This window comes from Oncorhynchus tshawytscha, linkage group LG28 (assembly GCF_018296145.1).
Source record: "Oncorhynchus tshawytscha isolate Ot180627B linkage group LG28, Otsh_v2.0, whole genome shotgun sequence".
NCBI classification, from domain to species: domain Eukaryota; kingdom Metazoa; phylum Chordata; class Actinopteri; order Salmoniformes; family Salmonidae; genus Oncorhynchus; species Oncorhynchus tshawytscha.
The window spans coordinates 11798161-11818336 of NC_056456.1; the positions used below are offsets into that span (position 1 = coordinate 11798161).

General features: G+C 41.3%; 1 protein-coding gene and 1 long non-coding RNA gene across 6 annotated transcripts in view; one reads left to right on the plus strand and one right to left on the minus strand.

Annotated features, from left to right (window-relative positions):
* The window catches only part of LOC112226720, a 35770-nt gene extending 16243 nt beyond the window's left edge, over nt 1-19527 (minus strand). For 4 of the 5 annotated variants that reach the window (XM_024391230.2, XM_024391228.2, XM_024391229.2 and 1 more), the window contains exons 1-2: nt 18085-18161; nt 17835-17891 (exon numbers count right to left, since the gene is read on the minus strand). In XM_024391230.2, coding sequence (XP_024246998.1) covers nt 17835-17891; nt 18085-18087 — 60 coding nt within the window. In that variant the 5' untranslated portion in view covers nt 18088-18161. Of the gene's footprint in view, nt 1-17834; nt 17892-18084; nt 18162-19504 lie in introns of those variants that run through there. The other variant, XM_024391231.2, reaches the window with a different exon arrangement.
* Nucleotides 14995-18090, plus strand: LOC112226721. The gene is made up of 4 exons (XR_002949777.2): nt 14995-15200; nt 15351-15459; nt 16024-16065; nt 16639-18090. It is a non-coding gene; the product is annotated as an uncharacterized LOC112226721 (long non-coding RNA).
* Nucleotides 19528-20176: the final 649 nt, after the last annotated feature.

Genomic DNA, 20176 nt, shown 5'->3' on the forward strand with positions numbered 1-20176 from the left:
TGTTTTCCACTAAAGATATCTGCAGCACTGCTCAACAACGGTAACTTCAAAGACAGGGTCAGTAGTTCTCCCCTGGTAGAAATATATATTGTGTCACCATTTTATAGGAAATCATGATGAAAGTGGACATTTTGGGCCCTTTTTAGACCTATACATGTCTCCTGTAAGACCCTATGATCTGTGAACCGTACATGATACAGACAACATCTTGGTGTCATTATACTCCTTATAGTGGGCTCTAACATATGGAGTAGGTCTTGATTCAGATTTTGTTTTTCACATTCATTTATTCAACATTCAAAATATGAATATCTCAAAATGTACAACTTTTTGTGTTAATTTCAAGACATTGTTTGGAACAATATACTCTACAAGTACATCAAATGTCCAGAGTTGGCTCTAGGCTAATTTTGAAGGTATGATACATTTTATGAGCACCACCAACACAGTGAATAGGAAAATGGATTCAAAGGGAACTCCTTCTACTGGTGATTGGCTGAATGTGCAATCCTAAAGGAGGGTTGTGATTGGTTAATGACTTATAGGGCTCTATTTTAACAAACCTAACGCAATGGTAAATCTAAGCACTGGTGGTAGCGCTATAGGTCCAGGTGTGTCAGAAATATTTTTGCTGATTTCACATCCATTATTATGAGCGCAATAGCTGGCGGTGGCGCAAAAGTGCTGGGTTTTGATGAATAAACAAGTTGTAGGTGTGAGGAGGACTTGGCCACTCACTGGCCAATCAAGGCTTTCCATGGCTTAATAATGCATGTTTTTGTCTCAAGTTCTGTAGGTCTTTGCATTGTCATCAACTCCAATTTGGCTGGGGGCACAGAATATTCTCATCCTAGTCCATTGTGGATTGATACTACACTCTGTTAAATTGCATAGGCTACAGTAAAGAGTGATAGCAAATACAAAAAAAAAAAAAAACATGCAGTGTTTGCTCAATATGTTTGAAGTGTTGACAGTCAACGGTGTTGTAATAGTTTTTTTCAAGTTAAATGGAAAACAAGCAATTGTTACAGGAAAATAACTTCAATGTTTCCAAATACCAGTGTCACCAGATTATCTCATATCTCGTTCCATGATGGGCATATAGTCTACATCAGAAGTGTCAAACTAATTCCATGGAGGGCCTAGTGTCTGCGGGTTTTTGCTTTTCCTTTCAATTAAGCCCCAGACAATGAGGTGAGGGGAGTTCCTTAATAATTAGTGACCTTAATTCATCAATCAAGTACAAGGGAGGAGCGAAAACCCACAGACACACACCTTGGTGGAATGAGTTTGACACGTGTGGCCTTACATGGAAGTTTTTACACACATCCAAAATAATAACAGGAGCTGGCTACAATAACGTAATAGCCTACATGGATAAAAAGGGGATGTTTGGCTGCTGCCGAACTTGAACTTTTAATAAAGCTTTGGAAATTAAGATTTACTTCAAAGCGGTATCATGAGCTAAACACTTTATGGTCTATAGTTTTGACTACTTGGCAATGGATTGGGCATGACCAAAAAAACTGCCTTCATTGAGAGGAGGGGAAGCTATGCTTGGTTTTTAATGAAATGAAACAAAAAATGGTGAAAAAAAAAAACTTTTTTTTCTCCATTTTTACAGGCACAAAAAAGCACATCTCTCTCTCTTGTTCCATGTGCATATGGACACTGTGCGTCACGGTTGGAAAGGTTGCGCTTCAGTTGTCAAAATCAACCACGTTACTGCTAAAACCAGCTTTAGGTTGGTTTTTAAATATCCCCACCAATGAATACTGAAATTGGAACTTTGGCACACAGTTTTAAGGACACAGCTCAGATATTGCCACCCCTCTCACCTTAGCGCGAGCGAGCTTATATAAAACAGGTACATTATCAATCCTGGAGCTATGGTTTGAAAATATACTGAACAAAAATATAAAACGCAACATACAATATTTTCAAAGATTTTACCGAATACAGATATGCATCTGTTGGTCACAGATATAGTACCTTCAAAAAAAAGTGGTGGCGTGGATCAGAAAACCAGTCAGTATCTGGTGAGACCACCATTTGCATCATGCATCATGACACATCTCCTTTGCATAAAGTTGATCAGGTTGTTGATTGTGGCCCCACTCCTCTTCAATGGCTGTGCAAAGTTGCTGGATGATGGCGGGTACTGGAACACGCTGTCGTACACGTCGATGCAGATCATCCCAAACATGCTCAATGACATGGGCCTCTCGTCACGGTATCTTTGTGCATTCAAATTGCCATCGATAAAATGCAATTGTGTTCATTGTCTGTAGCTTATGCCTGCCCATACTGTACCATGATCCAACCGCCAAACATGGGGCACTCTGTTCACAACGTGGACATCAGCGAACAGCTCCCCCGACAACACCATACAGGTGGGTCTGCGGTTGTGAGGCTGGTTGGACATACTGCCAAATTCTCTAAAATGACATTGGAAGCGGCTTATGATAGAGAAATTAACATTAAATTCTCTGGCAACAGCTCTGCTGGACATTCCTGCAGTCAGCATGCCAATTGCACGCTCCCTCAACTTGAGACATCTGTGGCATTGTGTTGTGTGACAAAACTGCACATTTTACAGAAGCCTTTTATTGTCCCCAGCACAAGGTGCACCTGTGTAATGATCATGCTGTTTAACTTCTTATGGCTGGGGGGCAGTATTGAGTAGCTTGGATGAATAAGTTGTCCAAAGTAAATGGCCTGCTCCTCAGTCTCAGTTGCTAATATATGCATATTATTATTAGTATTGAATAGGAAACACTAACGTTTCTAAAACTGTTTGAATGATGTCTGTGAGTATAACAGAACTCATATAGCAGGCAAAATCCTAAGGAGAAATCAAAACAAGAAGTGAGAAATCTGAGCTTAGTATGTATTCACCAGAGTCCAAAATGAAATCCCCTTGAGATATTAATGATGTTGCACTGCCTAGGGGTTCCACTAGATGTCAACCATCAATAGAAATTTGAATGAGACTTCTACGTTGTTGTGGGACTGAATGAGAGCAGAATCTATCAGGTGACTGGCAGTCAGCCATTTTCTGATCACGCTTATTCCTCATGGAACCCACTTGCGTTCCATTGCTCATGAAGACACGAAGGAATACTCCGGTTCGAACTTTATTGAAGCTATATGTTAAAAACATCCTAATGATTGATTCTGTACTTAGTTTGAAATGTTTCTTCGACCTGTAATATAACTTTTTAAAGTTTTTGCCCAATGTAACGCTGACCAGAATGAGCGTTTGGATATGTATACCAAACGCGCTAACAAAAGAAGGTATTTGGACATAAATAACGGATATTATCGAACAAAACAAACATTTATTGTGGACCTGGGATTCCTGGAGTGCTTTCTGATGTAGATCAAAGGTAAGGGAATATTTCTCACGTAATTTCTTGTTTATGTTGGCGCCATCGTTGCGGCTATTGTGATTTTTACTTCTGAGCGCTGTCTCAGATTATTGCATGGGTTTCTTTTTCCGTAAGTTTTTTTAAAAATCTGACACAGCGGTTGCATTAAGGAGAGGTATATCTATAATATCTATAATTCCATGTGTATTTTATCATCAACATTTATGATGAGTATTTATGTTTAATGATGTGGCTATGCAAAAATCACTGGATGTTTTTGGAACTAGTGAATGTAACGCGCCAATATAAACTCATATTTTGATCAATATTAACTTTATCAAACAAAACATACATGTATTGTGTAACATGAAGTCCTATGAGTGTCATCTGATGAAGATGATCAAAGGTTAGTGATTCATTTTATCTCTATTTGTGGTTTTTGTGACTGTCTGGAAAATCTTTTGCTGGAAAAATTGCTGTGTTTTTCTGTGGCTATGTGGTGACCTAACAATCGTTTGTGGTGCTTTTGCTGTAAAGCATATTTGAAATTGGACACTGGTGGGATTAACAAGAGATTAGCTTTAAAATGGTATGAGATACATGTATGTTTGATTTTTGATGTTTTGAAATTGGCACCCTGCACTTTCACTGGCTGTTGACATATCGCTCCCGTTAACGGGATTTCAGCCATAAGAATTTTAATCAGCTTCTTGATATGCCACACCTGTTAGGTGGATGGATTATCTTGGCAAATGAGAAATGCTCACTAACAGGGATGTAAACACATTTGAGAGAAATAAGCTTTGTGCATATGGAACATTTCTAGGATATTTTATTTCAGCTCATGAAACATGGGACCAACACTTTACAAGTTGCATTTATATTTTTGTTCAGTGTAGAAGAACAACTGCTGTAACAGTTCGAAATTGCAAACAAGCATGCATTTGATAATTGTGCTCACTTATGCCAGCCGAAAATAGAGCCCATTATGTCCATTTCTGTGTACAGTGTCTTCAGAAAGTATTTACACCCGTTGACATTTTCCACATGTTGTTGTGTTACAGCCTGAATGTAACATTGATTACATTTAGATGTGTCACTGATCTACACACAATACAGTTTTGAAATTAATAAAAAAGTGAATCTGTAATGTCTTCAGTCAATAAGTATTCAACCCCTTTGTTATGGTATGCCTAAATAAGTTCAGCAGTAAAAATATACTTAACAAATCGCACAATAAGTTGCATGGACTCATTTCCTGTTCAATAATAAGGGTTAACATGATTTTTGAAAAACTACCCCATCTTTGTACCCCACACATACAATGATCTGTAAGGTTCCTCAATCTAGAAGTGAATTTCAAGCACAGATTCAACCACAAAGACCAGAGGTGTTTCAATACCTTGCAAAGAAGGGCATTGTTTGGAATGTGTAAAAAATTACATAAATAAAAAGCAGACACCACCTTTCAGCATGGTGAAGTTATTAATTAGGCTATTGGATGGTGTATCAATACACCCAGTCACTACAAAGATACAGGTGTCCTTCCTAACTCAGTTGCTGGATAGGAAGCAAACTGCTCAGGGATTTCACCATGAGGCCAACGGGGATTTTAAAACAGTTAGAGTTTAATGGTTGTAATATGAGAAAACAGAGGATGGATCAACAACATTGTAGTTACTCTACAATATTAACCTAAATGAAAGAGTGACAAGAAGGAAGCATGCAGAATAAAAACTATTCCAAAACATGCATCCTATTTGCAACAAGGCACTTAAGTAATACTGCAAAAAAGGTGGCAAATAAATGAGCTTTTTTATCCTGAATACAAAGCATTATGTTTGGGGAAAATTCAACACAATACTGAGTACACTGTTCATATTTGAAGCATGGTGGTGGCTGCATCATGTTATGGGTATGCTTGCCATCAGCAAGGACTAGGGAGTTTTTTTAGGGGGGGAAATAAACCGAATAAAGCTATACGCTCAGAGGAAAACCTAGTTCAGTCTGCTTTCCAACAGACACTGGGAGACTAATTCAACTTTCAGAAGGACAAAAACCTAAAACACAACGCCAAATCTACACTGGATTTGCTTACCAAGATGACATTGAATGTTCCTGAGTGGCTTAGTTAGTTTTAACTTAAATCAGCTTGAAACTCTATGGCAAGACATGAGAATGGCTGTCTAGCAATGAGCAACAATCAACGTGATAGAGCTTGAAGAATATATATTTTTCTTAAATATTGTACAATCCAGGTGTCCAAAGCTCAGAAAGACTTACCCAAAAAGACTCAGTTGTAATAGAAAGGTGCTTCTAAGTATTGACTCAGGGGTGTAAATAGTTATGTGAATTAGATATTTTTGTATGAATACTTTCTGAAGGCACTGTATAAAATGGGTCATATCATTAAAAGTACCAGAGCCCCCACACTGAAAATTTGACATGTTTGAAGAGTATATTGTCAAACAATATGTCTAAAGGGGTGCTTTTGAGATACTAATACAGTATTAATATTCTTTATGTTGAATAATTGAAGGTATGAAAAAAAAGGAAAAGCACGTCAAACATCCTTCCTCCCAATGAAGTTACTATGTGAGAATGCTGATGAAGGCTGCCACCGAAACGAGGTCCATTTGTTTTGCATTTGTCCTGCAAAAAAAAAATATATATATATATATATACAGTACATTAAAACGTAAAGAATATTTCAGTGAGTGTGGGTTTTTCCTTTCTTCAAGTACTATGTGATGATTGCCAGAACAATCTGTGATAGGAAAAATATTCAGGCTACGCTGGTGTGGAATTTTTAATAGTGGTATTAAAGACCAATCTATTACACTTTTTCCCCTACAGTAACTGTCCTTCCAGATTTCTATGAAATATGACCAATACTTCATTACAATCAAAGAGAGAGTTTTCCTTCCAACTTTTTTTTATTGGGTATGTTGAATAGCAGCTTTTGTGTGTTGGAATGGTGTGGACGTACCCCAACAACTGTCATACCTTCTCCCACTCCCTGGCACTCGAGGGCGCTAGACGGTCCATCATTACCATACACACACCTGTCACCATCGTTACATGCATCAGCGCTTCATTGGACTCACCTGGACTCCATCACTTTATTGATTGCCTCCTCTATATCTGTCTATTCCTCAGTTTGATCCCTGTGTCAGCATTAATGTCGTTATATTTCCCTTGTCCAGACGCTCTCCGTGGTTTGTTTCCTATCTGTTTTTTCATTAAATCTTCACTCCCTGTACTTGCTTCTCGTCATCTAGCGTCTGTCCTTACAACGACAGTAGATCACTGATTGGCCAGTTCATGACATCATCCTCTGAGAGAAAAGCAATCATTTTCTCAATGGTCTGTTTGAGATACAAATTTGAGGTGGGTTTTAATTTTTTTAAATTGTATTTTTTTATGCTTTTGATTTTCTTTCATTTACCCAATACCCAATATTTCTCTTAAACTTCAACAACTGAACTAAGAACGTCTTCTTTGACCTTTTTAGTCTAGTTTTTTATTTTCTAGTCTTTGAACTGAGCACTCTTTTGTTTCTGTTTATTTACAGGTCAAGTTTTTTAGGAACCATACGGATCCTTTCAGGGTACCTGCGCTCTGCAGGCTTTCGTGGCAATCTTTGAGTTCACTGGAGCTGGTAAGTTTCCAGTTTCCAGTGCTGGTTGAGCAACTTGACTTCTTGGGCTGAGGTTGCTGTGTGGGAACATTGGTGAGTGGTCAGGACTGGAGCGGTCTGTTGGGCAGAGCCGGGCGGCCCTATACGCAAGTTGTGTAGGGCCCTGCAAATTACGCAAGGGCCCCGTCTCCCCTTCGTGTCAATGTTTACAACTTCGATGAGGCAGAACTATCCTTCTGGTCATGAAAAGAGAAAACCACAGTGAATTGTGGGAAGAGCAATCAGGTAAACTTGTGTTCTCTCCTCTCCAAGTTTGATGTTAGCAAATAACAGTAACGTTAAGTTGATGTGCTAGCTTGCAGTGCATCTCTCTCTAGTCAGTCTGTCTTGCTAACCTAGCTGGGCAGTGCATCTCTTGGTCTGTCTGTGTCTCGCTTGCTTGCCAGCCACTTCCATGGCTGTGTTCTATGACTTTGTGCCAGACAAAAGTGAGAGTGAGATACAACTATTTATTACTTTTGATAAACGCCAACGGGTAATGGTGTTTATAAACTGCAGCTCGGAAAAGATAACTGTGTCGTGCGTAAACATGGGTTCATCTGCGAGTGCACAAAATTTAATTTGCGCTTTCCGGCAGCAACATCTGTGGGGACCAGTCCAGACAATATATGGGTGTGATTGCACTCCTCATAGGCGCACATCATTTTAAAACAAGGCAATGATTATCTAGTCTCTCAATCAAGGTTTAGTTACAACTCTGGACTAATGCAAGATGGAAAGCAGTGGCACAGTGGGCTAAGGCACTGCATTTCAGCGACTCAATAGTGACTCAAGAGACTCAATGTACTTCTCTCTTGGACTGTACACCTGACAGTCACCAGGAGCAAATGTCCATTATTCTGAGAAACGTGGCATTAAAGGGAAAGCCAGAGATCAAGAAGCACTTCCTCGGCTTTGTGAATGTTGCGGTTACAACAGGCTAGAATCTGTCCACTGTCATCTTAGATAAGCTGAACGAGTTGAATATTCCATTTGAAGATTGCAGAGGGCAAGCTTATGATAGTGGGGCCCAAAATGAAGGGCAAGCACCAAGGAGTACAAGCCAGACTGCTCAAAAGAAATCCCATAACCGTGTTCATCCCATATGGAGCACATACTCTAAACCTTGTCATTGCAGATGCTGCCAAATCTTCAAAAGATGCAGTTGGGTTTTTTGGGCATGTGCAAAAGCTCTTCACCTTCTCAGCTGGCACACAAAGATGTGTGGAGTGACACAAGTCATGGAAGTGACACAAGATGGGAGAATAGGCTCCAAAGTGTTCATGCAAACAGGTATCAGGCTTCTGAAGTTCAGGAGGCATTACTGGAAGCCAGACAGACTGTCAATGATCCTGTGGCCAAAGTGGAGGCACAAGCACTTGCAGAGGAAGTTGGGTTCTACCACTACTTGATTTTCTGTGTCGTATGGGGTGTGATACTGACAATGACAAACAAGGTGAACAAGCTCCTCTAATCCACCTCAATGCAGTTGGATATTGCAGTGAATTTAATCTCAAATGCAAAGGCCTCCCTCAGTAGATAACTGGACAACAGCCAAAAGTATTTATGAAGAAATGAATGTGGAGGCTGTTCTGAAAGAGAAGAGATTGAGAAACAGCCAGAGGAATTTCAGCTATGAGGCTCCTGATGAACCAGTGACTGACGCACTGAAAAACCTTGGAGTCAACTACTTCAACATTGTGGTCGACTCTTGGATGAGAGATTTGAAACACTCAACCAGGTGAAAACCAAATATGGAGTGCTGCTGAACTTCAGCACTGCTTCTCAAATGTCCAGTGAATCTTTAAAGGGTCACTGCATGGAAGTTGTAAACGCCAACCTAGGGACCTCTGAGGTACCGGAAAAAGGAGATCACCTTGTCATTGCATTTGCATAGTGGCATAGAGCAGTAGAGTCACACATGGATACCATTTTTAGTGGCCTAGAGTCTGAGGAAAAATGTGGCCTTTCATAAACGCATTTCATGCAATTCTACATGACTGGAGACTTTGGCATAATCTTTTTAATCTCCGACTTCCAACGTCAGTGCGTTCAAGACAACTGGGAAGTCGGGAAGAAAAAATTTGCTCCAACTGGGAATATTCGTTTTGAACGGTCATCCAACTCGGAATTCGAAATGACAGGCTACTTTGACAAACTGAGACCAATGAAAACAACCTTGTCTTAAATCCATCAATTGCCTAGGTCTAGGCGTATGGAGACACATATTGTAGGCTACACTATGAGGAGGAAATGTGTCTTAAGCTTTTCAGTTTCACTGACTCACCCAATGATGTGCAGCTCACTGGCTGGTGATGGCCGATGCACTAGTGCCATAAGCCCCTCTCTCTCTCTCTCTCGCTCGTTTTACTTTGTAAAACAAAAAGCCTATTTAGAGGATGATCAAATATTTTGGTTAAATGATATGCTATTCTGAATTATTTAATTTATTTCTGAACAGACATCAGTAACTCTCAGGGGTGCTGCGGACCTCCCTCCCCCGAACCCTTTGCGCAGCTATGATTCTATAAGGAAATAAATGATGAAGTGCAACGCTGGAGAGAGGAGAGTTTCAGGCTAATTCATGTCTATCGGGAGAGAGATCATAGAATGTGAATCTCGTTCCAGGTCTGTGAGAGACACAGGCCTGCTTCTCACAGACACCAACACATGGCCAACACAGGCTACAATGTTGCGCAAACTTTAAGCCCTAGCCAACCCAAATCAACACAATAATATCAGGAATTTTTACATTGCAAAAAGAGAAACAAAAAAAATCATGCCTTGAGAGGTACCGGCTCTGGCCAAATAGTTCCCGAAATGAAAGTCCAAAAAGGAGAGGTGGATCCAGCGCTCGATGTCGCAGGTCTACTAACCACTGGTCCTGGCAACCATCATTACGCACACCTGCTCCCAATTGTTATGCACACCTGGCCTCATCACCTTGATTACTCTCCCTTTATTTAGCCCTCAGTAATCAGGCAGTTTGTCACATTCAGTACACCTGCCTTATTCTTATCATTAAACTCACCTTCTGCACCTGCTTCCTGACTCCCAGCGTATACGTTACACAAATTAAGTACTGGTTGTTCGAGGCAGGATGGTAGGTGGGAAGAAGGGTCTGCTTGATGCCATTGTTTTTCAGGAATTGTTTCAAATCGGAAGAGACCAGCTGGGGTCCATTGTCTGAGATGATTTTGTTTGCACGATCTGTAGGCTGCGAACAGCCTTTGTAGCTTTTTGATGAGGTTTGCTGATGTCACGTGAATAACTTCCAAACACTTTGAATAGCTGTTGATGATCTCTAAAAAGTTCTGCTTGTCCTTTTCAGTGAAACAAATGTGAATTCTTTAAGGGTGAAGTGGTGCGACAGCCGGCATCTTCTGTACTGTTTGGCAGATTTGGCAACTCTGCACTTCCTTCCGAATGTCACTGTCCAACTCTGGCCATCAGATGTAGCTACGGGCTAAGGCCTTCATATGACAGGTGCCAGGATGTTTAGACAACTCATGTCTTCTCACGAAGTATGGTTTCACCTGTCACGTAGCACGGCCACCCATTTACTGTGAGCCACACTTTGCTGAGTAGAGTATCTTTTCTTGTACTTTGCAAAAATTGGCAGCTCATCCACATGTAAGAAGTATAATATGCTTCCCCCCTCAGCTGTGATGTCTTTGTCTTCTCTTGGTAGTCCTGACAACACGTCCGTGTTACTGTGAACAGATGACTTTCTGTATTCGATGTCGTCGTTCGGCAGGAGTATGAGTGCCATCTTTGCATTCTCAATGCTGCTAAGGTTAGAACAGCAGACTTGCGTCCCAAGATAGCCAGAAGAGGCTTTTGGTCGGTAATCAACAGTAATCAACATGAACTTTCGTCCGTATAGATACTTATGTAATTTCTTGACTCCGAAGATTGGCAGGGCCTCTTTTTCAATCTGGGCCTAGTTCTTCTCTGTGTCCAATAGTGTCCGCAAAGCAAACGCAATGGGGTTTTATTCTCAGTTGTCCATGATGTGGGAGATCACAGTGCCCACACCGTACAGTGATTCCTTGTAGGTCCATGACCAACTAAAAAAAGGTAAGTAGCACTTGAGACACCGTGGCTAAGGCGACGATACTTGCACAGCCCAAGGTGAGTGTTGATTGTCAGGTTTTTCTCAGAATCTGCATCCAACTGCCACGCTGATCCTCAAAACGGAGGCACTTTAAGGGTGCGTGCTTAGTCCCCTCCTATACTCCCAGTTCACCCACGACTGCGAGGCCAAGCACGACTCCAACACCATTCTTAAGTTTGCCGATGACACAATGGTGGTAGGCCTGATCATCGACAACGATGAGACAGCCTATAGGGAGGAGGTCAGAGACCTGGCAGAGTGGTGCCAGGACAACAACTTCTCCCTCAACGTGATCAAGACAAAGGAGATGATCATGGACTACAGGAGAAGGCGGGCCTAGCACGGCCCCCATTCACATCGATGGGGCTGTAGTGGAGCAGGTTGAGAGCTTCATATTCCTTGGTGTCCACATCACCAACAAACTATCATGGTCCAAACACACCGAGACAGTCGTGAAGAGGGCACAACACTGCCCATTCCCCCTTGGAGGCTGAAAGGATTTGGCATAGGTCCTCAGATCCACAAAAGGGTCTACAGCTGCACCATCGAGCATGGTTGCGTCACTGCCTGGTATGGCAACTGCTCGGCATCCCATCACAATGCTCTACAGAGGGTAGTGCGTATGGCCCAGTACATCACTGGGGCTAAGCTTCCTGCCATCCGGAACCTCTATACCAGGCAGTGTCAGAGGAGTGCCCTAAAAATGGTCAGACTCCAGCCACCCTAATCATAGACTGTTCTCTCTGCGACCGCACGGCAAGCAGTACCGGAGCACAAAGTCTAGGTCAAAAAGGCTCCTTAACAGCTTTTACCCCCAAGCCGTAGCATTTCTGAACAGTGCATCAAATGGCTACCTGGACTATTTGTATTGACACCCTCCTTTTTTTATGCTACTGCTACTCGCTGTTTATTATCTATGCATAGTCACTTTACCCCTACCTACATGTCCCACCGCACATTGACTTGGTACCAGTACCCCCTGTATATAGCCTCGTTATTCTTATTTTATTGTGGGACTTATTTGTGCTATACTTTAGTTTATTCAGTAAATATTTTCTTAACCCTTATTTTTCTTAACTGCATTGTTGGTTAATGGCTTGTAAAGTAAGCATTTCACGCTAAGGTTGTATTTGGCGCATGTGACAAATACAATTTTATTTGATAATGGTATTCGGGCCGAGTCCACTTCAGCTTATCCAGACAGATTAATTTCTTCAGGAGTAGGGCCATTTGAGGTTTTTACTCACCAGGTGATGAAATATATACACTGCTCAAAAAAATAAAGAACACTTATACAACACAATGTAACTCCAAGTCAATCACACTTCTGTGAAATCAAACTGTCCACTTAGGAAGCAACACTGATTGACAATACATTTCACGTGCTATTGTGCAAATGGAGTAGACAACAGGTGGAAATTATAGGCAATTAGCAAGACACCCCCAATAAAGGAGTGGTTCTGCAGGTGATAACCACAGACCACTTCTCAGTTCCTATGCTTCTTGGCTGATGTTTTGGTCACTTTTGAATGCTGGCGGTGCTTTCACTCTAGTGGTAGCATGAGACGGAATCTACAACCCACACAAGTGGCTCAGGTAGTGCAGCTCATCCAGGATGGCACATCAATGCGAGCTGTGGCAAGGTTTGTCTGTCAGCGTAGTGTCCAGAGCATGGAGGCGCTACCAAGAGACAGGCCAGTACATCAGGAGACGTGGAGGAGGCCGTAGGAGGGCAACAACCCAGCAGCAGGACCGCTACCTCCGCCTTTGTGCAAGGAGGAGCAGGAGGAGCACTGCCAGAGCCCTGCAAAATGACCTGCAGCAGGCCACAAATGTGCATGTGTCTGCTCAAACGGTCAGAAACAGACTCCATGAGGGTGGTATGAGGGCCCAACGTCCACAGGTGGGGGTTGTGCTTACAGCCCAACACCGTGCAGGACGTTTGGCATTTGCCAGAGAACACCAAGATTGGCAAATTCGCCACTGGCACCCTGTGCTCTTCACAGATGAAAGCAGGTTCACACTGAGCACATGTGAAAGACGTGACAGAGTCTGGAGACGCAGTGGAGAACGTTCTGCTGCCTGCAACATCCTCCAGCAAGACCGGTTTGGCGGTGGGTCAGTCAAGGTGTGGGGTGGCATTTCTTTGGGGGGCCGCACAGCCCTCCATGTGCTCGCCAGAGGTAGCCTGACTGCCATTAGGTACCGAGATGAGATCCTCAGACCCCTTGTGAGACCATATGCTGGTGCGGTTGGCCCTGGGTTCCTCCTAATGCAAGACAATGCTAGACCTCATGTGGCTGGAGAGTGTCAGCAGTTCCTGCAAGAGGAAGGCATTGATGCTATGGGCTGGCCCGCCTGTTCCCCAGACCTGAATCCAATTGAGCACATCTGGGGCATCATGTCTCGCTCCATCCACCAACGCCACGTTGCACCACAGACTGTCCAGGAGTTGGCGGATGCTTTAGTCCAGGTCTGGGAGGAGATCCCTCAGGAGACCATCCGCCACCTCATCAGGAGCATGCCCAGGCGTTGTAGGGAGGTCATACAGGCACGTGGAGGCCACACACACTACTGAGCCTCATTTTGACTTGTTTTTAGGACATTACATCAAAGTTGGATCAGCCTGTAGTGTGGTTTCCCACTTTAATTTTGAGTGTGACTCCAAATCCAGACCTCCATGGGTTGATACATTTGATTTGAATTGATAATTGTGTGATTTTGTTGTCAGCACATTCAACTATGTAAAGAAAAAAGTATTTATTTCATTCATTCATTCAGATGTGTTATTTTAGTGTTCCCTTTATTTTTTTGAGCAGTGTATATTTTTTTTAATCAAAGAAATGTGATATTTCACCTCCAATTCAGCGAATTTGATAGGTAAAATAAAAGCAAACATTTGTGACAGTCTCTGGTCCTATAGCTATCAGAGATGATCCCTAATTTAGAGAATCTCTGATACTTTTGCTGGTACTACAGGCTATGACAGTGTTTTTTTTAGTTTGCAGTCCATCCAATTTGAAAGTGCACATTCACTTCCATAAAATCTGTTCTAGGTAACAGCATGTAAGATTTTTTTTTTTAACCTTTATTTACTAGGCAAGTCAGTTAAGAACAAATTCTTATTTTCAATGACAGCCTAGGAACAGTGGGTTAACTGACTGTTCAGGGGCAGAACGACAGATTTGTACCTTGTCAACTCGGGGATTTGAACTTGCAACCTTCCGGTTACTAGTCCAACGCTCTAACCACTAGGCTACTCTGCCACCCCATGTACAGGATACCCTTACAAAAAATTTTTGGCCGTAAAACTGCAGTACAATTAAATAATGGTGGTTTAATTAATGATATCTGATAGCTTACTGTGTGTTGGCTTCTAATGGTAATATTTTGTCAGTGTTAGCTAATTGCACTGTTTATTGTGCTGCATGTTTCTTCTGTTCCACTGAATGCTGTTTTGATGTTCTAATACGACTAACTACATTTTTCAGAATTTAACAAATAACACTTAGGTCTGTCTTTTGAATATCAATATCCTTTCAATATCAATATCCTTTCAATATCCTACTACAATCCACCAGGATTTACACAACCCTATTTTTAATCACATTTATTCCCATAAATAATCAGTCAAATTATTGCACCTGAATTTGACCCTGAAAATATGACTATTTTCCCTTAACGCTTTTAAGCAATTAACATACGTGCAGTCATTTTATTTTAATTTTAGTAGCTAAATAAGGAGGTATGCATATCAGGCTAGATCACATCCGGCCTTGATTGGGAGTCCCATAGGGCGCCGCCACAATTGGCCCAGCGTCGTCCAGGTTTGGCCGGGGTAGGCCGTCATTGTAAATAAGAAAATCAGTTCCTGATGATTACAGAATAGGATACAGTTTTCCTATCCCTGCTCCCCCTCAACACTCATTCCAACGTTACTTTTTTTGCAGGAATCTTCTAGCTTGGATGCCAGGATGGAGGAGGGAACAAAGGGAAGGAGTACAGAAGTTATCCAGCCGGCTGACTAAGAAATGTAAATAGCCTATGTCTCTGTCTATTTCTCTCTCTGTCTCTGTGTCTGCCAGACTGCTGAGGGGCAACAGTCAATGAACTTGCTAGGCTAAGTCTAACTTAGTGAAGGCCTTAGTTAATGGTTAATCGTGATTCCTCTCGGTCTTTACAGTTCCTGAAACATGTCAATGACCTAATGCATGGCCCACTCCATTACCAGTGACCTATTCTGCCACAAAAGGAGAGAGCAGCACCACTACTCCTTAAATCCAGTATTGACAGTAAGTTTTTTTGTGCAATTTTGTTTCTTTTTTTTCTGTTTGATACTATGATCTTCAATGTGTATAGATTTGTACTAACCAGCTTTGTACAAAATACAGTAGGGTTGTACTAGCTATGCTGATGATCATTAACATTTTCTCTGCATCAGGTCTCACTGAGACTGGATTTCCCAAGAGACATGCTATTCAGCTGCCCATGATTGTTTGATCTTACACAAAAACAATAAAGATGCTAGCTAGAACCTAAAAGGGTTCATCAGCTTTCCCCGTAGGAGAATCCTTTGAATAACCCTTTTTGGTTCCAGGTAGTACTTTTTTGGGTTCCATGTAGAACCCTTTCCACAAAGTTCAACATGGAACCCAAAAGGGTTCTACCTGGAACAAAAAAAATAGTTATATGCGGAACCAAAAAAGGTTCTCCTATGGGGACAGCCAAAGAACTCTTTTGGAACCCTTTTTTCTAAGAGTGTAGTGTAAGTAGATACAACTTAAATTAGCACTGCTTCTAATAATATAAGTCTGTGTAAAGCAAATAAATTCTATTTTAACTCTCTTTTTTTTTAGGTGCAAAACCCTTGTGTCCTGATTGAACAGACACCTCCCTTGGTGAGTCATGTAAAGTTTCTCCCATTTCTCTTGCCCATTCTCCCTGACAATGTTTGTTGCAGGAATGATTTGACAGTCACATAGCTTTTGAAAAATATTGTATTTTATTGCCTCTTTACCTTTATTTTTTTTAAATGATACTTCGGGTCCTTTATCTACTTCTCCAGAGTCAGACTCGCGATAGCTCAATGACTGGAAGTCTATGGATATCTGCTTGCATTGCGGTAATGCTAATTAACATTGGCTCAGGAAACTAGTTCTTAACATGCTTCATACTGGACACAGAGACAAGTGGTATCCAATAGTTAATTAAACTCTGGGGAAGTAGATAACGGGCCTCATTGCCAAAATCCTGAAGTATCCGTTTAAGACTGCCAAGCTGTCCTCAATTTGGGGAACCTCTGTCCCGGACAATGTCCTCAGGAATACGGAGTGGTGCATTTAGAAAAAGTTGTTTGAATATTACAACATGTATTAACATTAAGCAAAACTTTAAAATGTAGAGATTAGTTCAAAATTATAATTATCCAACTACTATCTAATATTGATATCCTCTTTCTTAAAATGTTTCAGATTGATGACCAATGAATTCCTGTCCCACTTCAATATGAAGGGACAGAGGAGCAAACATGCCTTCGCTACCACTTGTGTGTGTGCTCCATTGTAGTTGGTAAGTAAATGTAAGCAGTTGAGATATTTGACATAGACAATGAGAATTTCTTTCTAGATTCTGACTTTTTAAAGATATTATACTCTGCGTTACTGTTGTGTCCTGCATGCCCACAATATGCCATTCGTTAACTTAAATTCTTCGCTTTGTATGCTGAAGTGTCATGAAAAGCCAGAAAATGTAGGAGGTTAATGAGTTGCGGGCCCTCTGGAAAGTCCTAAAATATGCCCCTGACCACCGTGGTGGAGGAGGATGCAAAGTCTGCATAAAAAAAGTTATTTTTTGAAGATATAACTTAGTGATAACTGCCACAAGCTTCTTCAACTAGTACCATGGAAATACTTTAGCAGAGTCCAAAAAACATCTTCAGGGATGATACAGTTGTAATGCACAACTCTTCAAGAGGGAAACCACGCTCCAGATCACCTTCTGTGCTCAGAGGTCCTTGATGAGGATCTAACCCATCACACCACTTTTATTAATCAATCAAATAAAACAATCAGCCTTTATATACTCTGTGTCCCAGTATTTCTATGCATGTAATGTATGTGGGTGAATTATGAAACAATTACTGTATGCAGATGTGCCATAAATTGTGGTATAGATTTGTTTTTGTAAGAATGTTGGAGATTTCAACTTTAATTGGTGACTATGGAAACAAATACAAATGTAATGAATTGTGTTTTCAATCTCCAACTGTCCTCTGTAATACTTTTTACAGTAGGTAATAAATGGTCATTACCAGGTTATGAGGTCTTAACTATGACCAGTAGCCTACATAATATTACCGTCAGAATTATGACCAGCTGGTCAGATAGGTCACAAATAATTAAGAACAACTGTAAAAAACATATATATATATATATATATTTTCAACCAGTTTGCGACAAGAATATGTCATTCAGTCAGGTTTTACCAACTGGGAAGGGTAGGCTACACTCCTTAACAGTACATTCTTGGGCTAGGTAGCCTATATGCATTCATTCACAGATTTATAAAATTACACAGAAGGATTGGTCCTTGCTCTTGGATGAAAGAAAACATATGTAGTCTACTCAGATTAGAACAGAACTATGCTATTCAACAGTGCAAGGCTCACCATAACTTCTCCCTCACACTCCAAATCCACCATAGCATCATATCGCCCTTTCAGATCCTGTCAACACAAATGTTAACCAATGTTAGGCTAACTCAAGAGCAATTTACTATTCGTTTACAATTTAAAACATTGTATTTCCCCCAACAAATAATACATCTCGGCCAACACCACTTAAATGTATAACCATAATAGTTCCAATATTCAAAATGACAGCAGTCGCTTCAAGTGAGAGCAGCGCTCTGCCGCTTACCATTAGGACTGCCTGCAGTGGTTGTTTGTCTGTGAACTAATGGCAATATACGCTTTGCTGGTGGTTGCTGAAAGGCAGGGTGTGCCGAATAGTTTCTTTGTCTGGACTTGATTGTTAAAGTCTAAACGGGATCGTTGGGACGTCCAAGCACTGACGTTATCCCTATGGCCAGTAGACTACAAAATATAGCACTTAATATAGTGCTCAGAAGTATGACCAGCTGGTCGTATGGTGGTCAGAAGAATACACTAAATATAGAAAAGTATGTGGAAACCCTATTTCAGCCAGACCTGTTGCTGACAGGTGTATAAAATCGAGCACACAGCCATACAATCTCCATTGACAGACATTGGCAGTAGAATTGCCTTACTGAAGAGTTCAGTGACTTTCAATGTGGCACCGTCATAGGATGCCATCTTTCCAACAAGTCAGTTTGTCAATTGTCTGCCCTGCTAGAGCTGCCCCGATCAAATGTAAATGCTGTTATTGTGAAGGAGCAACAACGGCTCAGGCGCGAAGTGGAAGACTACAAAAGCTCACAGAACGGCACATCCGAGTCCTGAAGCGCGTAGTGCGTAACAATCACCTGTCCTCAGTTGCAACACTCACTACTGAGTTCCATATTGTCCCTGGAAACAAAGTCAGAACAAGAACAGTTCGTTGAGAGCTTCTTGAAATGGGTTTCTATGGCCGAGCATCCGCACACAAGCCTAAGATCACAATATGCAATGCCAAGCGTCGGCTGGAGTGGAAACGCGTTCTCTGGAGTGATGAAACAAGATTCAACATCTCAGTCCGAAGGTCAAATCTGTGTTTGGCGGATGCCAGGAGAACTCTACCTTCCCCAATGCATAGTGCCAAATGTAAAGTTTGAGGGAGGAGGAATAATGGGTTGGGGCTGTTTTTCATGGTTCGGGCTAGGCCCCTTAGTTCCAGTGAAGGGAAATCGTAATGCTACAGCGTACAATAACATTGTGCCCGACCTCACTAATGCTCTTGTGGCTGAGTCCCCACAGCAATGTTCCAACATCTAGTGAAAAGCCTTCCCAGAAGAGTGGAGGCTGTTTTCGCAGCAAAGGGGGGACCAACTACATATTAATGGCCATGATTTTGGAATGAGATGTTTGAAGAGCACGTGTCCACATACATTTGGTCATGTAGTGTAAATCATATTCTGGTCAGTAAATTTTTTGGGGGGGATGTTCGAGCTAATACTTCATGATTCAAATCAGGTTTTGCCCACTGGGAAGGGTGGGCTACACTCCTTAACAATACATTCTTGCGCTAGGTAGCCTATGTGTATTCTTTCACAGAGGATTTATAAAATTACACAGAAGGATTGGTCCTGTGTCTTGGATTAAAGAAAACATATGTAGGCTACTCAGATTAGAATGATGCTATTCAACAGTGCAAGGCTCACCATAACTTCTCCCTCACACTCCAAATCCAGCATGTCATCATAACGCTCTTTCCGATCCTGTCAAAGCAAATGTTAGGCAATCTCCCATAATAACGCATGAGCAATTTAAATTTACAATTTACAGTATTGTATTTCCCCCAGTCAATAATGCATCTCGGCTGACACAACAGATCAAAATATCCCTTAATATTATAACCAAAATAGTTCCAATATTTACAACTTCATGAATCCCTTCGAGCCATGGCCACGGGAAGTAGGGGTGCTGAGGGGGCTTATAGAAGATATTTTTTTTGGGGGGGGATTTTCCAAAACTAGTGCACTTTGCCTTTACTAGTATTAGTGAACGATAGACATCTGTAGCCCTGGCAAAAAAAAACATTTTCACATCTCAGCTTTGGCAAAAAAGGTAGTTGTATAATTAAGAACAGTATCTTGCATGATTCAATAGTAGGAATTATAAGAGTTGTTGCCTTCTCTCTTTCTCGGCAATTTGTCATTCTAAGGATCGCTTTTTTCCATCTACGTAACATTGCAAAAATCTGAAACTTTGTTCTAAAATGATGCAGAAAAGTGAATCCATGCTTTTTTCACTTTTAGATTAGACTACTGCAATGCTCTACTTTCCGACTACCCGGATAAAGCACTAAATAAACTTCAGCTGCTAGAATTTTT